Source organism: Opisthocomus hoazin, chromosome 2 (genome assembly GCF_030867145.1).
Source record: "Opisthocomus hoazin isolate bOpiHoa1 chromosome 2, bOpiHoa1.hap1, whole genome shotgun sequence".
Lineage (NCBI taxonomy): Eukaryota > Metazoa > Chordata > Aves > Opisthocomiformes > Opisthocomidae > Opisthocomus > Opisthocomus hoazin.
The window spans coordinates 125,165,583-125,186,398 of NC_134415.1; the positions used below are offsets into that span (position 1 = coordinate 125,165,583).

A 20,816-nucleotide genomic window follows, 5' to 3' on the forward strand; every position below is an offset into this window, starting at 1 on the left:
CAGAATGTGAGCCATCGTTCGATTCCCCCAGCTAACACCCCTGACATGCTGGTTACTCCCCTTTAAAGAGGATTCATTGGGTGACACCAGGGAGGATATAAATATCAGCATATCCCAACATTGTTCTCAGAAAAGGTGCTGATGACCTGCTTGTTCCTGAGACGTACGTCAAACTGACTTTTTACATCCTCCATGGATTTTGCCATTTTACGTGACCAAGGTAATGCACTGGTCACTTTTATGATCCACGTTGCCTGCAGGGGCACTGATGCCAGAACACACTTTATTATTTTGTACCCCTTTGACCATATTGCTTTATTTTCCTGCTCAGAAATGAAGCAGTGTGTTCTCAGTCCCACCTTTCATTACACATATTTCTTTGCCCTCTCTATCCACGGTCTGTGCTTCAGCAACGCCGTGTCTGAATGCTCCGCTGAAGCATCCTAGCAGACAGAAGTTGTCCAAGACCCGGAGAAACTGCAGAAAAAAACATCCTTTGTCATATCTGATTTAGACACTAGAGGGACCTGATCCTCCTGGGGTGGTCCAGACTGCTTGTACCTGTTCTGAACTGTTCCTGTGACTGACAGGAAGACCTGGCCAACCTCCGGAGCAACAATTAGCTCTGTGGAGGGCTTACTGGGCAAGGCCATGGGAACCAAGAGAAATGATTGCAGCTTTCTCCCTGCCAGGCTAGGTACCGACACCATATAAGCCACAGAAGGAATGAGTACCAACAACCCAACGGCTCCAGGCAAAGCCCACGGTGCTAAGGTAACTCTGCCAGTAGCACCCATAGCTTAGGTATGGTGACATACTCAAGTGTAGAAATGAGGAATCAGGTTCTGACTTCCCACTCAAGGTCTCACTTGTGTGTGTAAGTACAAAGGTTCAATAAAGCCTTTGCATTTAGACTTTATTCACTGGGAGCACTCAACCATCGGCATAAGTGCATCATAAAATAGACAAAGAGCTGTGATTTGTACCAGCAGAGCTTAGCATTTCCCGGGGTTGCTAAGGCAGATTTCCGTCATGGGTAATGCTTTAACATGAGAAAATATGAGGAGGATAGGGTCTTTTCTACAGAATTTCCCACCTTTGACCTCTCTGTCTTGCTGCCAGTAAGAACTCCAGCCCGCACTTGCAAGTGCCTCCAGATCAGCAGTACCTAGGCCACTAAATAAAACCAGCCTGAACTTGAAAGGCTTGATGTGCTTGCAGCACTCATTCAAATATCTAAAAACTAAGCCAGTTGTGAGTCTTAGCCACTGATTTCAGTCAGGTAGGTTTCCAATCCGATGCTCCTAGCGTCTCTGTTGCATCCCTTGGAAGGATTTCGTGCTTCCACACTTCTGCAGGACCTCAGGCTCCCAACCTGAATCACTGCCTCTGCGACCTAACACAGGCTCTGCAAATCCCTCAAAGATGGGCTCCGTCTTTCCGTGTCCTGTTCATCCACGTAGAAGTGTGAGTGTGTGGGGAGTGTCACCATGAAAGGGCTTACCAAATATGCTGGCTTTTTCCAACACTGATAATTACTTCAAGCTGAGCACAGCCCGCTGTTCATCTAGTCCTGGATTGGGCAGAGTCTGCTAACTGAGTCTCGTGCCTCACAGTTTCCACTCTCCCTCCTTCTGTTTCAGCAAGGGTTTGTCACGGAAGAACCTCGCTCTCTCAGGCTTTGCAAAACATCCTTGGTCCCGTCCCAAAATAATTCAATTTCTGCTTGACAAAACTATCTAAAATACAGCAGGAGTTTGGTGGAGGGGGAGACACCGAGCATTTTTTGGTTTTTGGTTTTTAATTACATTTCTGCTATTTGAACTTGTAAGTTAAGTATAAAGCTCCTGCAAAGCAAGCCTGCCTTTGCTCCTGCCTTGCCTGGAAGGGGCTGTCAGGTCTGCTGGGGCTGGACCTGCCGTCCCAAGCCGTCCTGGCTGAAGCTCCTGGAGGAGCAGAGCTTGCTGCCCGGAGAGTCGGAAGGCAGCTCTCCTGCTGCAAACGCATGCATTTCTCTGCTGTTCTCCTTTGGTCCGGGGAGCTGCAGAATTTTTCTCCTCTTATGTAATGGTCTGCTGGTGTCTTTGCTCGGAAAAAAACCCGCTTTTTCAGCTGGAGGGTGTCAGGAGCCCCGTCCTACCCCTCTTGGGTCGCTGCTCGGGGAGCTGCTGACCGGGGAGGGGGGGGGAGTGGGGCTGTCTGTCGCGCAGCAGAAGGGAGCAGCTCCCTGCCCTCCCCCCCCCCTTGCCCCAAGCCCTTCCCCGAGTCACTTTCCCCTGGGTAGGAGCACGGGGCAGGTCCTCCCGGGCGACCTCGGGCTGCGGATGGGGGAAAGGGGGGAGAAGCGGCAATTTGGGCTGGGAGCTTTGCCTGGAGTGACGCGCGTGTGTGTGTCCCCCACACTCACACCCCCCAAGGGCCCCAGCGTCGGGGGGTGGGGGTGGGTTTGGGACCGGGCGGACTGAGAGCGGAGCGGGGCTGCTGCTGCTGCTGTGGGAAAGTGCTTCGCAAAGTCTCCGGGCAAAGCTCTCCCTTTCCCGGCAGCCGGCGGGGAGCTGGGGCGGGGGGGGGGATCCCGGGGACGGCCCCGCGGGTACGGCAGGGGGCGGGGGGGGGCACGGTGGGGTCTGGGGACGTTAAAATGCAGCATCATCCTCCCTCCCCGGCACATTTCTCTGTGTGTGCGGTGTGTGTGTGCGGGAGGAAAGCGGGGCTGCGCGGAGCGGGCACTGCAGAGCCGGCAGCGCTCCCGGCGCAACGCCCGAGCCTCGCCGGGAAAGGGGGGCACCCACCCTGGGACACACACACACACACACACACGATGCTCGTTGGCTGGGGGGGGCAGGAGGGAGGAGAGAGGGGGGAAATAAAAAAAGAGAAAGAGAAGGGAAAAAAAAAAGCAAGCAAGGACCCCCCCTCCTCCTCCCTCCTCTGCCCGGTCCCTTCCACCCCCGGCACACACACACGCACACACACACTCCCCATTGATCAATATTTGGCTGTCTTGCTGCAACTTGCTGCAGTCTTTTAAAGGAGTAGTAGAGAGAGAGGGAGAGAGAGAAAGGGAAACTGACAGGAAGGGGTAAGGAGCTACACATGTCACATGTGCTTTCTAAGACGGCCAGGAGCATCTGCAGGCTGGATCTGGTGGAGGATGCTGCGGCAGGTGATACACAGAGGGCTCCAGTCGTTTTTCTACAAGCTGGGCTTATTCGTGAGCAGGCATCCGGTGTTTTTCCTCACTGTGCCCGCAGTCCTGACCATCATCTTCGGCTTCAGCCTGCTCAACCGCTTCCAGCCTGACACTGACCTGGAGAGCCTGGTAGCCCCCAGCCACAGCCTGGCCAAGATCGAGAGGAGCTTAGCCAGCAGCCTTTTCTCCCTCGATCAATCCAAAAGCCAGCTGTATTCGGACTTGCACACCCCGGGGAGGTATGGCAGGGTGATTCTCCTCTCCAAACCCGGAGGCAATATTTTGCATCAGGCTGATGTGATCCTGCAGATCCACCGAGCCGTGCTGGAAATGAAGGTGAACTACAAAGGCTATAATTATACTTTTTCCCATCTGTGTGTGTTGAGAAATCAGGATAAGAAATGCGTGCTGGATGATATTATTTCAGTGCTAGAGGATCTGAGGCAGGCTGCCCTCTCCAATAAGACAACAGCCAGGGTGCAAGTGAGCTATCCCAACACTAAATTAAAGGTATGCTCTTACTGCATGCTTTTGCCAATTAAAGAGGCAGCACTTCATTTCTTGTCCTAAACAGCAAAAAGAAATATAATCATATCTCTCTCTATATATATATCTAAATGTGTGTGATCTGGGCTTTCCTCGGGAAGCAGCTGAAACCGGTGCCTTGCTATTGTTCTGTACTAGGAGGGAGGGTGGGGGGACTGTACGCTAACGAACCAGGAGAAGCAGGGAGTGGAGAACAGCCTCGGGACCGGGAGACTTTGCAATGCCTTGAGGGGTTAATACATCGGGGAGAAGGGACAGGAGGTCGGTGGGGGGTTGAGAGCTGGGATTTCACTGTCACCTTTACCAGTCCCACTGTCGTGGTGGGATTTTTTATGTTTAATATGACCAGATAAGGCTTTCCTCAAATGCACAACAAGCTCCCCTATCTCCCTGCCTCCGCAAGTGCCATAGGAGGAGCAGGAGGCTTGGACCAGGAGCGATTTCAGGTGTCCTGCCTTCTTTTTCTTTACCTGCATGCCAAGAAGCAGAAGGGAGGTGGAATTTTTTCTCTCGGTGTGAAAATAATTAACTCTGTTGTTGATGGATGGGATGGAGTTTTGGGACAGATCCCATCAGCTAGAGGCTTCCAGCAAAGGCGAAACAAGGTAAAAGGTGAAAGAAGTTTCAGTCCTTCCAATTAAAAGAATAAATAATTTGGCACAAATGAGCTCAGGAATATTCCCCTATCACACCAGTACCCATTTGCTTTCCTTCTCATCTGGAGCAATCCAGTTCACCAGGACTAACCTGCTATGAGCAAATAAGGTGCAAAGTTTGCAGGTGGCTGCTGAGAGAAGTTTCTGTGAATCACAGTATATCTGCATGCTCCACTAAGGGTTGCACCAGAGGCAGGATTTGTTTAGTAGAGTGTAATAAACTCCCTAGCACACCAGTTACTCGTGGCTCTGGTCATAGGGAAGAAGGTTGGTCCTTGTTGTAAACCAGACATGCTCTTTGGGGTTACCTGTCACCCTTTTTCAAAGAGATTGTCAGGGATGAGGGAGGTAGTGCTCTTGCAAGTACCGGCCAGATCCTGAAGTTACCATTTGTTTCTTACTGTTCGTTTACCAGGAAAAAAGTAAAGTCAGTCCCCGCTCCAAAAACTGAAGCAGAGACATAAATTGATTTTATTGGTCTTATTGCTTTAGTAAAAGGGCCAGGTGGGACGGTTCAGATTTGGTCCCATTGCTCTAAATGTTACAGCAATTGCTTTGTGCAGAGTTGTGGCTGTTTGAGTTGAGTGTATGGAAATGAAAAGGTGTCCTTGCTGCTGCTGGAAAGTCCTGAATGGAAGAAGTGCTCAGAAACACAAGTTATTCTGGATTACATATCCCTGAACAATTTGGTCTTTTAGTTCGCTGTGAAGACAATTCTGCTATTGCTGAATTAAAGTGCTTTCTTTCCAGTATGCTTATTGTTGAAGTCAAGATTAAGCTAGTTCAGTGGGGAACACTGATAAACTGGACTAACATAATTATAAAGCAGTCTTATACAGAAATAGTCATTCTACTCTCTCAATCCAGATTAATTTTCTTGCATAGAGAAACCCTAACTGAGCTTGGCAAAACTAGGATGGGGTCACCTGCAGTGTGTTTTTTTACTAGGAGAGTGCCTACAGCTCCTCCTTGTTTAAAGATGAAAGCAAAGGTAAAAATAACCTGGTCTGGATTAGAGATTTGTTGGAATAAGTGATCAGTAGATAATTCACACAGAGAAAGGTTTTCCCAAAGTGTAGATGTCTGACTCTAAGCACTGCTGAATACCAGCCCAGCACCTCCAATCCCTCAAACAGTTGTTGTGTATCATCTTCTGGATGAAGGAATAAATGCCCTTAAGTACCCAGGTTTAAAGCTGGACAGAGCAGGCAGCTTTGTACCCAATTCTCAGTGAAGGGAAGTAAAGCTGCCAAAATCTGTGACTGCACTTTTGAGCAGAACTAACGATTACAACCAATTTCTGTGGATAGGGAGAGTCCCTGGTGTTATTGAGAAAGAGAAACACACTTTGCCATGGTTTTTCTCTTTCTGGTACTATAAGGAGTCTGTTGTGGTACTGTAGACAGCCCTGAACCTGGACTGGCCTTCAGCTTTGGCGTGTCCTCAGAGACTCTCCTCCTCTGCTCTCTTTGGCTCAGCTGCTGGGACATTACTACTTTGTATAGACTAATTCACCAGGTGAGCACCCTCTCTGCCATCTCTGCAGTCCCTTCTGCCTAGCTACAGGATTAGGAAGCTGTGGGCTTATCTCTTGCTCTCCTTCAAGCCATGGCCAAAATATTGATTAAATCTGGGCTCCCAAGCTATTTACTGACCTCCCTCTCTCCGCGCATGTGAGCAAAAGCTGTAGAAACCCAGGCCTGTGTTTCTTGTTTTGGGGTGTCTAGACGTGTTTAATCAGGAATACCTCAGATGCTGCACCCACTGGGGTAGATCAATCTCTGGATGTTCAGCAAACAGAACAACCCCTGTGGCTGTAGCTACGAGGTTTGTTATTTCTTTTGACTTGAGTTGTGACATGAAGGAGTGCTTGTGGCTAGACCTCGTGCGAATGCAAAAAGAGAGTCAAATCTGGCTGCCCTTGATCAGTGTGAACCAGTATTTGTCACACTCACCGGTCCATGTCCTTGGGAGATTTCTCAGCTAAATTTTCCTGCACCTTAAGGACCCAAGAGGATCGTCTAGATTTCCTCACTTCTTCAAAGGACACATTGCTTCGTTTGTACTGGTAGATTTTTCTCTGTCTTGTTCTTTTAATAATGACCTCAGATTGAATAGAAGTCTTCTAAGAACAGTATGGTGGCTTTACAAAGCGCGAAGGTGTCCCAGATGTGTTTAGTCTGCAGCTGGCATGGGTCAAGTGTCAACATGTACTGGTTTGCGAACCACAAAGACAATGTTGAGCTGTTCCAACCTCTCTCCTGCTCCATCTGGGAGCCGCAAAAACTTCTTGTACTGTATTCTTTCCTTCAAGCCTTGTGAGCAGCTCTCACTTTGTCCCTCTTCTTATCTCCTGCTGGAGCCCAAATTGGTTTGATTCTCTCAGGTGAAGTTGGCTGAAGGCTGGCTGTGTGTCAGCTTTTCCCAAGTCTTTCACAGGAACTTTGTGGGGGCTGTATGAGCAAGTTGCAGCAAACTGCTCTGGTTTTGAAACAGCTGTTATTGGGCTGCAAAATCTAATGAAAATACTTGACTTTTCCTAAGAAAATCTGTTTGTGAAGGGTAATGATTGTTTAATTGTTACTTGCTGTAGTGTTGGAAGAGCTTGTAGCCTTGCATGCATCTACCTTCAGTGCCCCTCTTTAAGCTGGGAAGTCCTGGTCTCTCCGCTCACCAGAGAAGGAGCAGAGAGATGGCACTTGCGTCCAGACTGCAGACTGCAGTGTGGTTTCAGATGTCTGAGATGGGTTTAAAATCTATTCTGGCAACCTAGGGGTCATTGTAGGCTCGTTTACTCTTCTGAAAGGCCAGGTGAACCAGGCTGTATGAAAATGCCTGCTCCCACTGCTTTGGGGACACTCTCTAGCCCGTTCACAGTTGTTGCTACACTACGCTGCAGTCTGCAGCCCAGCCAGAAGAGTGACTTGCCCAAGGTCATGCAGATAGACCGTGGTGGAACGGGAAAACAAAGCTGGGTGTATGAAGTCTTGATGAAGATTTTTGAGATATGTCCTGGAGCAAGATTACTCATGCTTTCTCCAGCCCAGGACAACCTAATGTTGCTGTGCTTGGGGTCTGGATTGTGCCCTAACCACATAGACTGTCTACACTGAGCACTGACCCTCAGACATCAAACTGTTAAAGTGCAAGTTTTAACAAATCCTGGCATCATTTTTGTCAGTTAAGACAGGACATTGCCTGGGCATGGCTTGGGAGTTAGCATGGGAAAGGGTCCGTTCCTGGTTGGTAGACCTATTCCATTCCAGGAATAATGATGTATCTGCTTCAGTATGCTGTGTCTCTGCCCCCAGGGCCAGACTATGATCTGCCCCCAGGGCCAGAGTATGATCTGAGGCGCATTTTATTTATTGGTATAGACAGAATTATTGATTACATGAAGATAGCTTCTTGTGTACTATCAGACATGAGGAAGGAGATTGGTTTGTGACCCTGATTTGCCAATAAACCCAGCAAATTTGCTGTCCTTTTCTGGAAAATATAATAAAAAAAAAAATCACTACAAAAAATGAGAATGATTTCTGAACACAGTCCTTACCTGCGGGGGGGGGGGGGGAATTAAAAAAGCATGAAAGCATTTTTTCAGGTATTTCACCTTTACTGTTTCTTTTCATGTGTATTTGTTGGTTTGTCTGAGAAAACATAATAACTTAGAACTTATCTCTCTGAGATCAGAACAAATATGACAACTGCTGGTTAAAAGGAGCCTTTGTAAGCAGATTGGTTTTTGTAATACTGCCTTCAATTAATTAAGTATCAGTCATTTATGAACACTAGGCTAAACAGCAGCCAATAAAATGGACATCTTTATTACCACATTTGCGAGAAGAACATCAGCCGGATATTGAATCCTTTATTGCTAAATAGAAAAGTTACTTGCATTCACTTAACATCTTGAAACCTGTAATTGCAGGCTTGCCACTGGCCAGATTCTCGATTTTGCTCACTTTGACAATGTACTTTTAAACAAGCCTTGCTCCGTTTGCATTTGTGGAGTCTTTCCCACTGCTCTAAGATTAATTCCTTCTTACACGACCCCAAGACACCGACCACCTCCATGCAGCAGAGAGAATATTAGACCAGAGCCCACCTGCACCAGACTAGGCATCTGTGTATCAATAATATCCACAAACTGTTTATTCCTTCAGCAAGTTGGTTCAAGTATAAGATCACCCTAACTCCAAGGACCAGATGCTTCCTCAGAGACAGTGTGGCCCTGTACAAATTTGCAATATCACCTGTCCAATCCAAGCCTGTGGCTCAGAATCCTGTGAAGCGCCCTGTGGCGGGTAAAAGCTGCTAAGTCAAAGCAAAATAACAAAACATGAGCACGGAGAGGACTGGAAGAGGAAGGCTGGAGGCTGCAGATGGTTTTCATCTCAGCCTCTCAGATCAAGACAGGATTGGAAAGGCTGAGCTCAGCGTAGCTGCTCAGTAGCATGAGCGCAAGCTGATAATTATTGAAGGCAAGTAGCCTCTTCTGGCTCACAGATAGGGAAAACTTGTTTGGAGGAAAAAAAAAAGACTGTCTTGTTCTTCCAACTGTGTTTCCGTAATGTCCAGCAGGACTAGGAAGGGTTCATCTCCCACCTTATCTGGAAGGGCTGGCAGAGCTGGTGTCTGCAGTGTGTTAGCTGTGCCCTTACTGGGAGATGTCCGTACAGCTTTCAGCTCTTGAGGACATGATTAGACAGCCTGCCTGCTCCACGTGGGCAAGAAGTGAAGCGTTTCCTTGCATTTTAGGAAAATTCTCCACTCCTTCCTCTGCTTAGTACATTACGAACAGTCTCTTTCTTAGCTCTTCTAGACTGGATGCTAAGACAATGCTCTTGCCTAAAAGGAAGGCCAGACTATGAACCTGAATGCACCAGAGATGTGAAACCAGGTTAACCTGTACCAGGACAAGCTGTCCCAACACAAGCAAACAGCAGAAAGGCAACAAAACAAGGATGGTGTTTAGGGTGCTCTTCAGCATTGCTGTTCTTCAGTTCTGAACTTAACTTTATCAGTCTCTAGGGCAAATTCCACCTTTACCCTACCAGGGCTCCAGGCAGCAGATTCGTTGGCTGTGGGACTCGTTCCTTCCCATCAAGCACCTGACAGCAGTGGCCGTATCAAAGTCTGCGAAGAAAATATTCTCCATTGACCTCTCAGATGACCTTGGTCAGCTGCTTCATGCCTTTCCCTCCCAGCTATTCCACTCTACAGTTTTGTCAGCACTTGCTAGGAGACATGGCCTTTCGTGGAGTGACAGGCCTTCTGGAGACCTTGCTGTGATGTGAATAATAACAAAGAAGGAATTGGAAGGTTGTTTGGGTAGAGAGAAAAGGAAAATTCAGTTGCAAGCCCCTTCAAATTAGTAATGACTGCTCTTCACTGTGGATCTGAGATGGACGTCAACCACTTGCCAAAGGTAGATAGACCAGCAGCACTTTGCCATCTTCCTACAATAGCTGCTCCTCTGTGGAAAGAAAAAAAGATTATTTCCTTTACTAAATATTAATTTAACTCTTGGCAGTGTTTCTACGCTGACATAACACCTTCTAATCTCAGCCATCTCTATGCCTTTCCAAAATGTTTTTTGAGCCACTTTACTGTACTGGCTGTGTGAGCTGTTGGAGGGCTCTGAACTTCTCCCTCTGAATTTACAATGGATAGGTATTCTTGCTATCTGTAACAAGAATTAAAACAAATTCAGGTACCACCATGTTACCAAGGTGAGACAATACAATTGATGAGCCTTAGCAGAGAAATGTGTCATCTTCCCAGCCAGAGAAAGGTGTTTTAACAGATAGGAGAGGAGATGCTTAAGGCAACGTTAACTGATTAAATATATGTTCTGTGGTAGGAGTGGGAGGAACTACTTTGCAAGGATAAAATTAGATTAATAAATACGTCAAAAAAAGTTCTTAAATTTTTTAGTGTCCTTTATGTAAATGTGGGTATGCATATGGCATAGATACCTTTCTTAGTCTGTAAATAATGATGTAGGTAAGGTTGTACTAGGTATTTTGAAAATGTTAATCTAAGAACAAAACCTATAGTAAACCTTTTCAGAGAGATAAAAAAGCATATGCAGAGCTCTGCACGGTTATTATTACAGAAGTCATGGTGAAAAAACCTGCTGACTGATTTTCTGAGAGAAGTGAATTGTGTTATTAAAATCATGACTTGCATTTCTACAGAAAGTCTTTAATTTATGCAGACCCCACATCCATTGCGCACTTCTAGTGCAAGCAGTGAAACACGCTGTGCATGGCTGGGATATGAGCTGAAAAGCAGCCTTAAGTACAGATGGAACAAAGTCTTCGACAACATAGGAAAGCAGGCACTGCATGTGATGGAAAAGAGAGAGGAAGACAACGAGAGGCAGAAAGGGCAAGCTGTAAAGTCTTCTATACCTCTGTTGCTCACTATATTAGTCCTGTTCTCTGTTTTCGTACCTACCAAGGCACAAGATGCCCATGTGGAGAATAGATGGTAAAGGAAGTTCTTGATAGCGGGGCTGAGAAGGATCCTAAAAAGGGAGAGAGCAGTGACAGAGCTCCTGGAGCACTGTAGAGGTGATCACATGCAGTGGCACATGTCATCGCCCTAGCCCTGGAATCACTGGGTGTGAAGTAGCTTCTCTTTTATGCTGGGTAGGCCACTTGGGAGCAGGAGCTTTGGGCAGGGTGCTTGGGAGCTTTGATGATACTGGCAAGTGTGATCTGGTGGCAGCGGGAGGACTTCCAGCTAAAAAGAATTACTGTGGAACCGGCTCAAGGGCAAACTGAGAATAATTTGTTGGTGGGCAGCTCTGGTAGGGCAAAGAGCTTTTTCTGCAGCTTTTCTTTCTCCTTAACCCCACGCACACAGTGGTGGACAATTCCTGCACAATGCCGGTTCTGCATGCCTGGCAGCGGCTCTGCGAGATGTCAGGCAGCCCTGCCACAGCCGTGAGCCGGACAGATCGGCTTTGCTCCCTGGTTCTGCATTCTGGCAGCAAACGTGCCCTCCCCCAGTGCACTCTTGCTATCAGATTGGTACTGCAGCCAGGGAGCTGCTGCGGGGATCACAGGCTGTGAGACCAGCTTGTCACTACCTGGCTAATATTGCAGCAAGGTTTTGGTCTGATAATGATCTGTAATTAAGATGGGAAAAGTCAGGGGTAGAATGTTTCCTCAGCACACATGATGGCAAATGTTTTGGTGTCTCTCAGAAAAATTCTTCCTTAAAAACACCAATTGCACAGGCCCTAAAGCCTGCTTGTCTGCTCTGAGGGCGAAGGGCAGTCTTTGAAGCCATGCCTTTGAAGGCAATGCCCCATTACAAACACTTTTAAATGTGATGCAGCCACCTACCTAGGGTACAGCAATTTGGGGTTAAAGATCAACCTCCTAATGGGCCGGTCAGCCACATTTCATTTCTTTGTGCAGTCGGTTGGAGACGTGGGACGTGCCATTGCATATCTTCACAGGGAAGCTCAAAGACCTAATATGTTTCCTCTCACAACATACAGCGAACATAAACATCACCTATAGGACCGGTTCAGTGGGCATCTGAAGTTTGTGCCCAAGTTAGGTACCTAAGGAAGACAGAAAAATTGTGCTTGTGCGAGACAGGGGCTCGCTTTCCTTACACCTTGCGTAATTGTTTCCACCGGTGTTACACAAGTGTTGTTAGTCTGACAGCTTCATAAAGGGTGCTACAATTCAGAAGTGGCCATGGAGTGTTTTGCTGCTTCTGTGTTAAATCACTGCTTTACCTGTGTTAAATCATGCATTACCTGTGTTGCATGTAGGGCGGGTCCACAATATTTTAGCCAAATTTTTTTTTATCAGAAGTAACGGTACCTTGAAATCAAAAGCGTCTGTGAAATGAGTTCTACCGTGTCCGTATCTTTGTCTTGGAGGAAGAAAAGAGAAGTTTCATTTTATCATGTCATCAATGAAAGCTTCTATTTTTTTGTGTTGAAATGGTTCTTTCAAAGCATTCCTTCAAAATTCTTTCCAAAATATTTTGCTTTCACATTATACAGTAGATTAGAAAATAAAGGAGGAAAAAAAAATGTTACTTTAAAAGGAAATGTTTTCCCATGTTCAAACTTCGCAGAAGGAGAGGTCACTCTGGTTTGAAAATCACAGAGAAATGAAGTGACCCCACCAGCTCTGCCTGGCAGGATCCCTGCGTGGCCGAGGACACAGCCCAGTCCCTGTGGACATCAGTGTATCCCCCGGCAGGGTGCTCTGGCTCTTTTAATGCCTTTTTCACTGGAGACCAGGGCACTGTATTGATGGGCCAAGTGAACCTGGAGCAGGTTTAATTTGTAAAACAATTTGCAGTTTGTTAAGAAGAAAGATGCTGTTAGCAGTACTTCATTATGCAACGCAATCTCTTGTTTGACGGGGCCTGTGATTTAAATATATATCATACCCATTTCCTGTTTTCCAGGATGATTTCTTAGAGTAGATTTTCATTCATTAACTAAATACATGAACAAATTCAGCAATGAGTGAGTAGACACAACGTGGAAATATTCATGTGCATTTTTCTCCTTCAAATACACACTGCAGTTTGCTCATGTTCTTGGCTCCTGTCCAGCTGAAGGAGGCTGTATTCACAAAGAAGTATAAAACACCCTCCAAGATTGCACCACGTAGACTTTTGGATCCAGATCACAAACCCATTTCTCCTCAGAAGTGGCTGGAAGCTGTGGTAATGAATGCTCTACCAGTGGTGTTTCTTTGTTAACTAACATTATTTTTCATGTCCATAACTGATTTTCTATCTCTACACAAAAAACACTGGTCACCCAGTTGATGCACAACAGATTTATCATTGTAAATTGCATAGGAAGTTGGGACACCAGCAAAGAAACATGAACATTTCTGAATATTTATCAATCTCTCTCCAATTATTTCTTTCCCCAGGCTCCAAGATTAGCACAAGTGTTAGGCTTTAGCTATATACCCAAAAATAACTTTTACAAGGTTGACAAGCTTAAGAGCTCCCCTGCTCTCATTACATATTTCATGGTGTTTTGTTTTTGAGAAGAATTTAATTTTAAATTAAAGTTTTTATTGTCTTGTAAAGCTATAAAGCTTGTATCCTTAAAATATTTACCCTCTTCTTGCCTCTATTATAAGATTATGGAGGTGCGAGAAAGAGGAGGACATCCTTGAAAGGAAAGTTTTGTTCTATCGATGCCAAAAACTGTAATTGCAGAAGTTCAGTGGTCTTTTCATTAAAATATTTACCGCAAAAAGAAAGTTAAAGCAGGCCACTTGTCTCTAATTAACAGACCTGAACAAAACTTCTTTAGGAATGATTTGGATACTTTTCTTGTGGAAAACTCAATTACTCTTTGAAGCAGCAAAAAATTACAAGGAAAAGTAAAGGCAGAATAGGACATTTTTTCCTCTTTTTTTTTAGAGCAGCTAAATAAAAGGCAACCAGGATAGAGAATAGTCCAGCATGAAACTGAAAGAAACTCAAGTTCATGCTTAAACCATTTGAACTGGGATTTTCCTATAGCCTCTTCAATGAGGACACAGTGGACAGAAAGGACAACGTTTCAGATGCTGTTTTGTGAGGTGGTTTGAGGTGTTGGATGGTGATTTTAGTGCAAAACTATGTATTCAATAATTCATACTCTGCTGCAACTCAGATCTTCCTCTCCCTTACATTGATTTTCTCACCATAAAGGAGTGTTGTGGTGCAGCTGGAGAAATTCAGTCAAGGAGCTGTTGGAGTTTTATGAGCAATCATTTCATGCGTTTTCCATGTAACATCAAGAGGTCAAAGACATAAAAGGTTTATAAGGTCAGTCTAGTCAATTGCCTGGCCTGTGCAGGATTATGAGGAAATCCTAACAAAAAAATTAATTCAGATTGGCTTGGGTAGGAAATCCGTCTTGTGGGCTGGAAACTGGCCGAAAGATTGTAAATGAAGAATCACGATAAATGATAATGTAACAAGTTTATGGAAGGTATCTTGCAGGGTATCTCGAGAATTTGTTTTAGGTCTGGTCTCATCTCACATCTCTATTAATTACCAGGAGGTGGAATTGAATTGCACAGGAGTAAAGTTCACAGATAGTATTAAACAAGGAGATGTCAGCAGCAGCTGAGTCAGAGAATTTATACAGACAGAACAGGAGCAATTAGAAACTTTAATAGAAAATAAAACAATATTCTGACGAGTTTTTGTTGCCTTCTGGTCCCCAAAGGGCAATCTAGGTTCCTCTCTTGAAACAGATTCTGGTGAACTGAATTTTGCAAATGTTGAATTGAAGGTGCAGATCTTAAATGATAGGACCAAGGTCAAAGAAAAAGTTGATGTTAAAGTTGGGATTTTGCCACCCCCACGTAAAGGGCAGTTAGTTTTACTTCTGACTCTGAAACTGCTTTGCAAGTATGGACATTTCATTGTTCGGTGTTGTCCTTCATCCTTCACATTCTTGCAGAGCAAGTTCTGCAGGATAAAGACAGCTCCATATGTTGAGTTTGAACAGTGCTTTGGAGGCTATAGATGATGTGTTAAATAACAGTGAAGCCTTGATAGGTTGTTGCTTTGTGTTAGTCCTTTCGTTCCCTTTCTAGAATGAAATCAGTCTTATTCTGAAGTTTTGTGCTGACCATGTGGATTTTGGATGGGCTAACCTTGAAGTTTTTTTGCCATGCTGTGCATCATCTGATTGTTCCCCAGCACTTCAAAACTGAACAGCCTCATACCCCTAATGTCACAAATTGGCTCCATTTTGTCCCCGTTGATTTTTCTCATTTATTAATTATATCCTGGTTGTGCCAGGAAAAAAATGTTGTATCAGGCAGTTTTAAAACTCAGTTGAGCAGGACATTTAAAAAATATTTAGCTGGATCAATTCTGCTGGTTTTGTCCAACTTGAGTGTGATTGCAGACCAAGTCTCTAGGAACGGGTTGGTGAAGTTTTCAAAATGGATTGTGGAGTCAGGCCATTCTCCTCCTTTTCTTGGAGAATGTCCACAACATCAAGCAATTTGCTGCAAACAAATGGTACCTGGTGTGGTCTGCAGAGTCAGGCTGTGACCCTGCCCTGCCACGGAGGGTCCATGATGTAGCAGTTTGTGGATCCTCATACAGAGAACCAAGATGGGAAAACCCATCTCCAAGATGGGAAATATTTCTTCTTATTTGACCCCTTTTATGTTTGGCATCTAATCTAAACTGGGCCCAGTGTGCAATCAGCGGAGAGAAGGGTGAACTTCCAGAAGCAATACATTTCACATTTTCTGAATAACTACATTAGGCAAGGATGTATTTGCCCTTCAGAGACATCATGGACCACAGAAGGAATGTTCAGATTATGCATTTACCTTTCAGATGGTTAAAATTAGGTGAGTTGAATCCCACCATACTTTCGTTTCAAATCACAAAAAAAAAAAAAAAAAAAAAAATCCATGAAATTGTCAGAAGTGTGGGAAAATGGTAAATTTCAAGATTTTTATAGCAAAGACTTAAGACAGATGAAGTGTTTCTGAATGACCTAAAGTGTAATCTGCATTTGGACTGACACGAGGAAGTACTTCCCAGAATAACTTTGTGGGCAAAAAACAAGGCATCTTTTCAAGCCCATTGCAACTTTGTCTCACACCAAATCTCTGACAGGGTTTTGAAAAGATCTTTTTGGAAATTATTATTAGACAGTTGCAAAAAGACTACAATACTTTAATCTGAATAAGGAATTAGCTTCCACTGAAGGAACTGGAATTAAATGCCATCCTCCTGCAAAATAGATTGATGGATATTGACAGTTTATTGCAGGAGGGAGACTGAGATTTTACAGAGTACTCAGAAGACAAATGCTGAGGTTCTGTCATCTGGAAGTGCTTTACCATCTGATTACTCTTTGGCTTATTTATCAGAATTTTTCCCTAAATATTTATTGATTTGAAATCCGAAGGTGGCTAGCTACCACAAGGTACCACCATCTGCAGCAACTTTGTTTTAAAATTGAAAGTCCAATCCTGCCTGTTCTGCCAGAACCAAAACCTTTCCAAATAGGTTATACTAAGATAAATTGAAAAATCACTTTGCACTCCAGGAGAATTTGAAAATCCTTTTTTATAAAACATGTATTACCTTAATGTAACTGTAAAATGTCCATTTGGGGAAAAAAGTTTTGATGTCTTGCAGGGAAACATCTCAGATCAGTTGAAGAAGTGGTGGTTCTTGTTATTATTTACAATGAGTATACTACATTTCTTCAGAAGTGCTTATACACTGTAACTAAGTATTCATCTTCCTTGGTATAATGAACTCATTCTTACCTACAACACTGCATTAACATATAAATCTAGTAACACATATAATGTAGTTTTAAGCATTTAATGACAGCAATTAAATTAGGGGTTAGGACATTGTAGGCTTTAGGACTGAAAACCCTAAGAATAAGATTCAGTCCATTTAAGATCAAAATTGCCCTCTGGAGGTGCCCTGTTTTTCTTTTCTCCTTGAGCAGGCAGCCTGGTAGACCTGTCATTTCTAGCCTGGCAGGTTTGGTTAGGCAGCCTGGCTCAGGGCTTCAGAGTCTAAATTCTGACTTTTCATGTTTTGAGTCCTGTTCTGGCTGAAGAGCCACACCCAAGCCAGAAACTGTGCTTGAAGTTAATAGCTACTGTGTACTCACACGAAAGGACGAATACTCAGCCGTGAAATACAGCCACCTCGAGGATGAAGCTATTCAGGTGTCGCATAGCTGACACCACTACCGGACTACGGGGTTTGAGCACAGGAATTAAAGAAACTGTTAGCCAGCTGGCAGCAAGGAGGGAATTAAATCTTTTCTTCCTTTTTCTTTTTTCCTTCCTACTGAGTTTGCATGAACCTGGATTAGTTCTCCAGTTCAGTTCACTACATGCCCCAAGAACCGCTGCTCGCAAGATTGGCAGGGAGGAGGTGCAGGCTCAGGAAGGGGAGGGAAAGGACCCCTCCTTTGGCAGCATCACCAGTTCATACTGTGAAGTATAGCAACTAAGGAAACTCCAGCAACAGATGGGAAGATCTTTGGAGCACGGGCAGCTGCTCCAGCTGTGCGTTTGCACAGCACTTTGCACAGAGGAGTCCTGGGCCATGCCAGAACCTCACTGGTGGCCAGTGATTGTGGTCTGAACAGAGACCTCAGCATCTGCTGTGCTTTGTGTGGGCCATCCCAGGCCCCAGCAGTGCAAAGGCTGCATCAAGATGAATTGCTCCCAACATGCGGAGCACAATCAGCAGCAGTGGTTAGCAATGCCTGCAATCTCTGGATGAATGTTTTGGGCTAATGTAAAATTTTCAGGTTGTCGTACGCTGTTGTTTAAGACTTGTTCGTCATTGCAAATGCACTCTGTGCCGTCTGAGACAGGACGAGACACCCTCTCCCACAGAGCATGGCTGAGAAGAATAAAGAAAAGCTGGCCCTCATAATGTCAGCAAACTTCCAGTGGGAGAGCTCTCCAGTGATGGCAGGTGATGAGAAGACCGAAGTGGAGATAATGGCATGAGCTTTACTTTTTTGACTGGAAGAAGAATTAAAGAAAACATGTTAGAGAATCACACATGACAGCACCTTCATCTCTATGGGCTACTAAGAACGGAAGATTTTACCATGAAGGGCACACGTTACAAGGTGATCTTGAGACAGATTTTACAAGTATAAAAACTACCTGCTGATGTTCATGTGTGGGAGTGAAAAATGTCTTTGAACATACTGAATTCAAAAGTACCTTGGGTGGGAGTCAGCTATCTCATATGCAGATCTAGAATCCCAGCTTCAGTTATATTCTAATGCATAAATACAGGCCTGCTTAAATGCCCCATTCCCACTTCCCCTCTCCAGATTCTGGTCCATCATAATGGAAAAAAGAAAAGGAAAAAAACATCTGAAACTAGACTTTTTTTGTATCCCTCCAGCTAACAAGTAGCCAAACTCATTAAAAATCTGTGTGTGCTGCAGGGAAGGGGGGATGCTTCAGGGTAGATAAATTGTTTCACAATGCCAAATTTGAGATTAAAAATAAAAAAAAAAAAAAGAGGGAAAACTGATTAATTATCTCTTAAAAACAAGGAATTTTCAGCTGTAAGTGTTAAGTGTTCTTAACTGTATCTGCTTTGTGCCGTGCTTGATTATATCTTACTGAGCACCGCGAGAGTGGAAGCTCCTGATAGGACTTGGGTAAGAGCACAGCAGTGCCTGACATTTAAAGGCTGGGCTTAGTTAAGTCTGCAAACTGCTTAGCTGGAAGTTAACCTCAAAACCAAGCTAGCCCCAAAACCTTGCCACATCACACTTGGCTCTGTCTGATTCCCAGTTATTTCTTTTCTTCTTGCCTTTGATAAAAGATTATCGCAGTGTTTCAGTACTTTGTCTGCTGGTCCCCAGAGAAATCAGGAAGAGTAGAGACAAGAGAAAATTAGAGATGTTTGCCAATCTAAAACATAATTTAAAAAGAAAAAAGCACTCTTTTCTGTGTCTTTATTGAAGCTTCAGATTGTAAGAGCTTAAATGATTCCTGTGGATCTGCTTTACTCCTCACTTTTTATTCTCTGCTGTCTGTTTTTTAACATTTTCTTTGGATGGAGTAATAACACCAGGCAAATACAATTCCTGGCAGCTTTTCTTCCTATTTCTTGTGTGTATTGGACTTCAAGCGGTGTAGGGAAAACAATTAGAATAGGTATACAAAGGGATGTAGACAAAGCAAGAGGGCCTACAAACCTGCCAGTGAAAACATGTGACCCCTTTTTAGGCTCTCCTTTTAGGGACCATTCTTGGATCCCAGTTTCATCCTCCCAGAACCCTTCAACCTGGGCATATGAAGTGCATTGTGAAGATTTGCAAAGGGTGTTGTGTCTTTTTGCTTTTGTTTATATGGAAAGATGACAAGAAAGGAGGTTTTAAGAAGGTTTTAATGATATTTAGTGTTTTCTGCTATCATTCTTCTTTTATTATTTTAAAAATTTGCTTCTTGCTTAGCCTATAACTCCATGGACTTCAAGAAAGTTTTAAGATTAGACCTTCACAAGAGACACAAAACATTCTGGTGGAATATTGTCCTGTTAGCACCGTTTGGAGAAAGCAATGACCCTGTTCAGATAACAAAACTCTCCTGGATTTCATTAGGGCACAAGAAAGCTTTAATTCATTGGTCTTTCTCACATTTTATTGCCAATATTATTCAAATCCCTGCATTTGGGAGAAGGATTCCTTTGTTAAAAAATGAAGAGTTACACTCTTTCTCCTGCTTCCCAGCAGCTGATTTCACTTTTTTTGTTTGTTAAAGAGCTGGAAAAGCCACAAGAAGTATAAGACTCCCAAAGGTGTCTTCCAGCCATGTTACAGAAAACATTATCATGGTGCATTGTGCTTTAGAAATGCACAGAGACTGAAAACTGGGCTACAAGGACCACTGGCCTGCACTGGAAAAAGATATTGCTTGTCTTCTTGCTCACTATGTGATTTTCTTCCTTTCCTTTGAACATTTTTAATATTGAATTTGAGGTGTGGATTGAATAATGGAATATTTTTTAATATAAAGCATTCATGCTATAGATTCCTAGAGTCTGCTAAATACAAGAGCTGGTAAAAGTGTCCTTCACCCACAAGCCTGCATATATGAGTGCGAGTGCTTAGCTTTATAATCCAAATACTGGTGTTTTGTGCGTGCCCCCTGAGGCACTGCTGTCTCCTTAGTGATTCGTTCCTATGTTTCTCCTTGACACTAACAAAATCTTTCGGGAAGAACCCTAACTGTGCTAGGGAGACAAACTCAGCTTTTTTCAATTGGACTTGAATATTCTTCATGGCTTAACATCTGGCAGAGGCCTAGATGTTGTCTCACTTCGCATAGATGGAGGACCACCACTGTATCATGCAACTCAGCAGCTTGAATTTCCCCTCAAATGCCAAGTGGCATCTCCCCACAAAAGTCTGCCATAAAGCAGTATTTGAATATGTGAAAAATATGAACACTATGCTGCTTGGTGATGTAAAATAGCATTTTTGTCCTGGGGTAGAAAAACAGTTTTTGAGCAAATTTCCACATCTCAGTGCAAAGCTCCTGGTTAGCTGAATCAACTCTCCATGGTCTGGAGGAGGTCTGTAAACAGTGCAGGTGGGGGAGTATGACCCTGTTCAAAAATCTCTAGTAATCAGGGCAAGGTCCTGTGCATGATGAGAGGAAACCACTGACAGTAAACTAAGACACTGCTTCTTTCCAGACCAGAGGCAGAGCTGGAGTTCTTCGTGCAACCATTCCCTCTTCCCCTATTGCTCACCCTTCACGTGTTGACCTGTAACAGACCGTTGGGGAGATCCCCAGAGCTGGGGATGGGGTTTGAATCTTCCTGCACTGTATGGGTCCCTACATGCAGGTCCAGGGTGGCACAGTACGACCAGGCAG

At 44.3% G+C, this 20,816-nt stretch overlaps 1 protein-coding gene across 3 annotated transcripts in view; it reads left to right on the plus strand.

The window, feature by feature from the left end:
* Positions 1 to 3,064: 3,064 nt before the first annotated feature.
* PTCHD4 (patched domain containing 4) overlaps positions 3,065 to 20,816 on the plus strand; it is a 135,607-nt gene continuing 117,855 nt past the window's right edge. For 2 of the 3 annotated variants that reach the window (XM_075410962.1, XM_075410952.1), the window contains exon 1: positions 3,065 to 3,529. In XM_075410962.1, coding sequence (XP_075267077.1) covers positions 3,104 to 3,529 — 426 coding nt within the window. In that variant the 5' untranslated portion in view covers positions 3,065 to 3,103. Of the gene's footprint in view, positions 3,704 to 20,816 lie in introns of all 3 variants that reach the window. The other variant, XM_009937826.2, reaches the window with a different exon arrangement.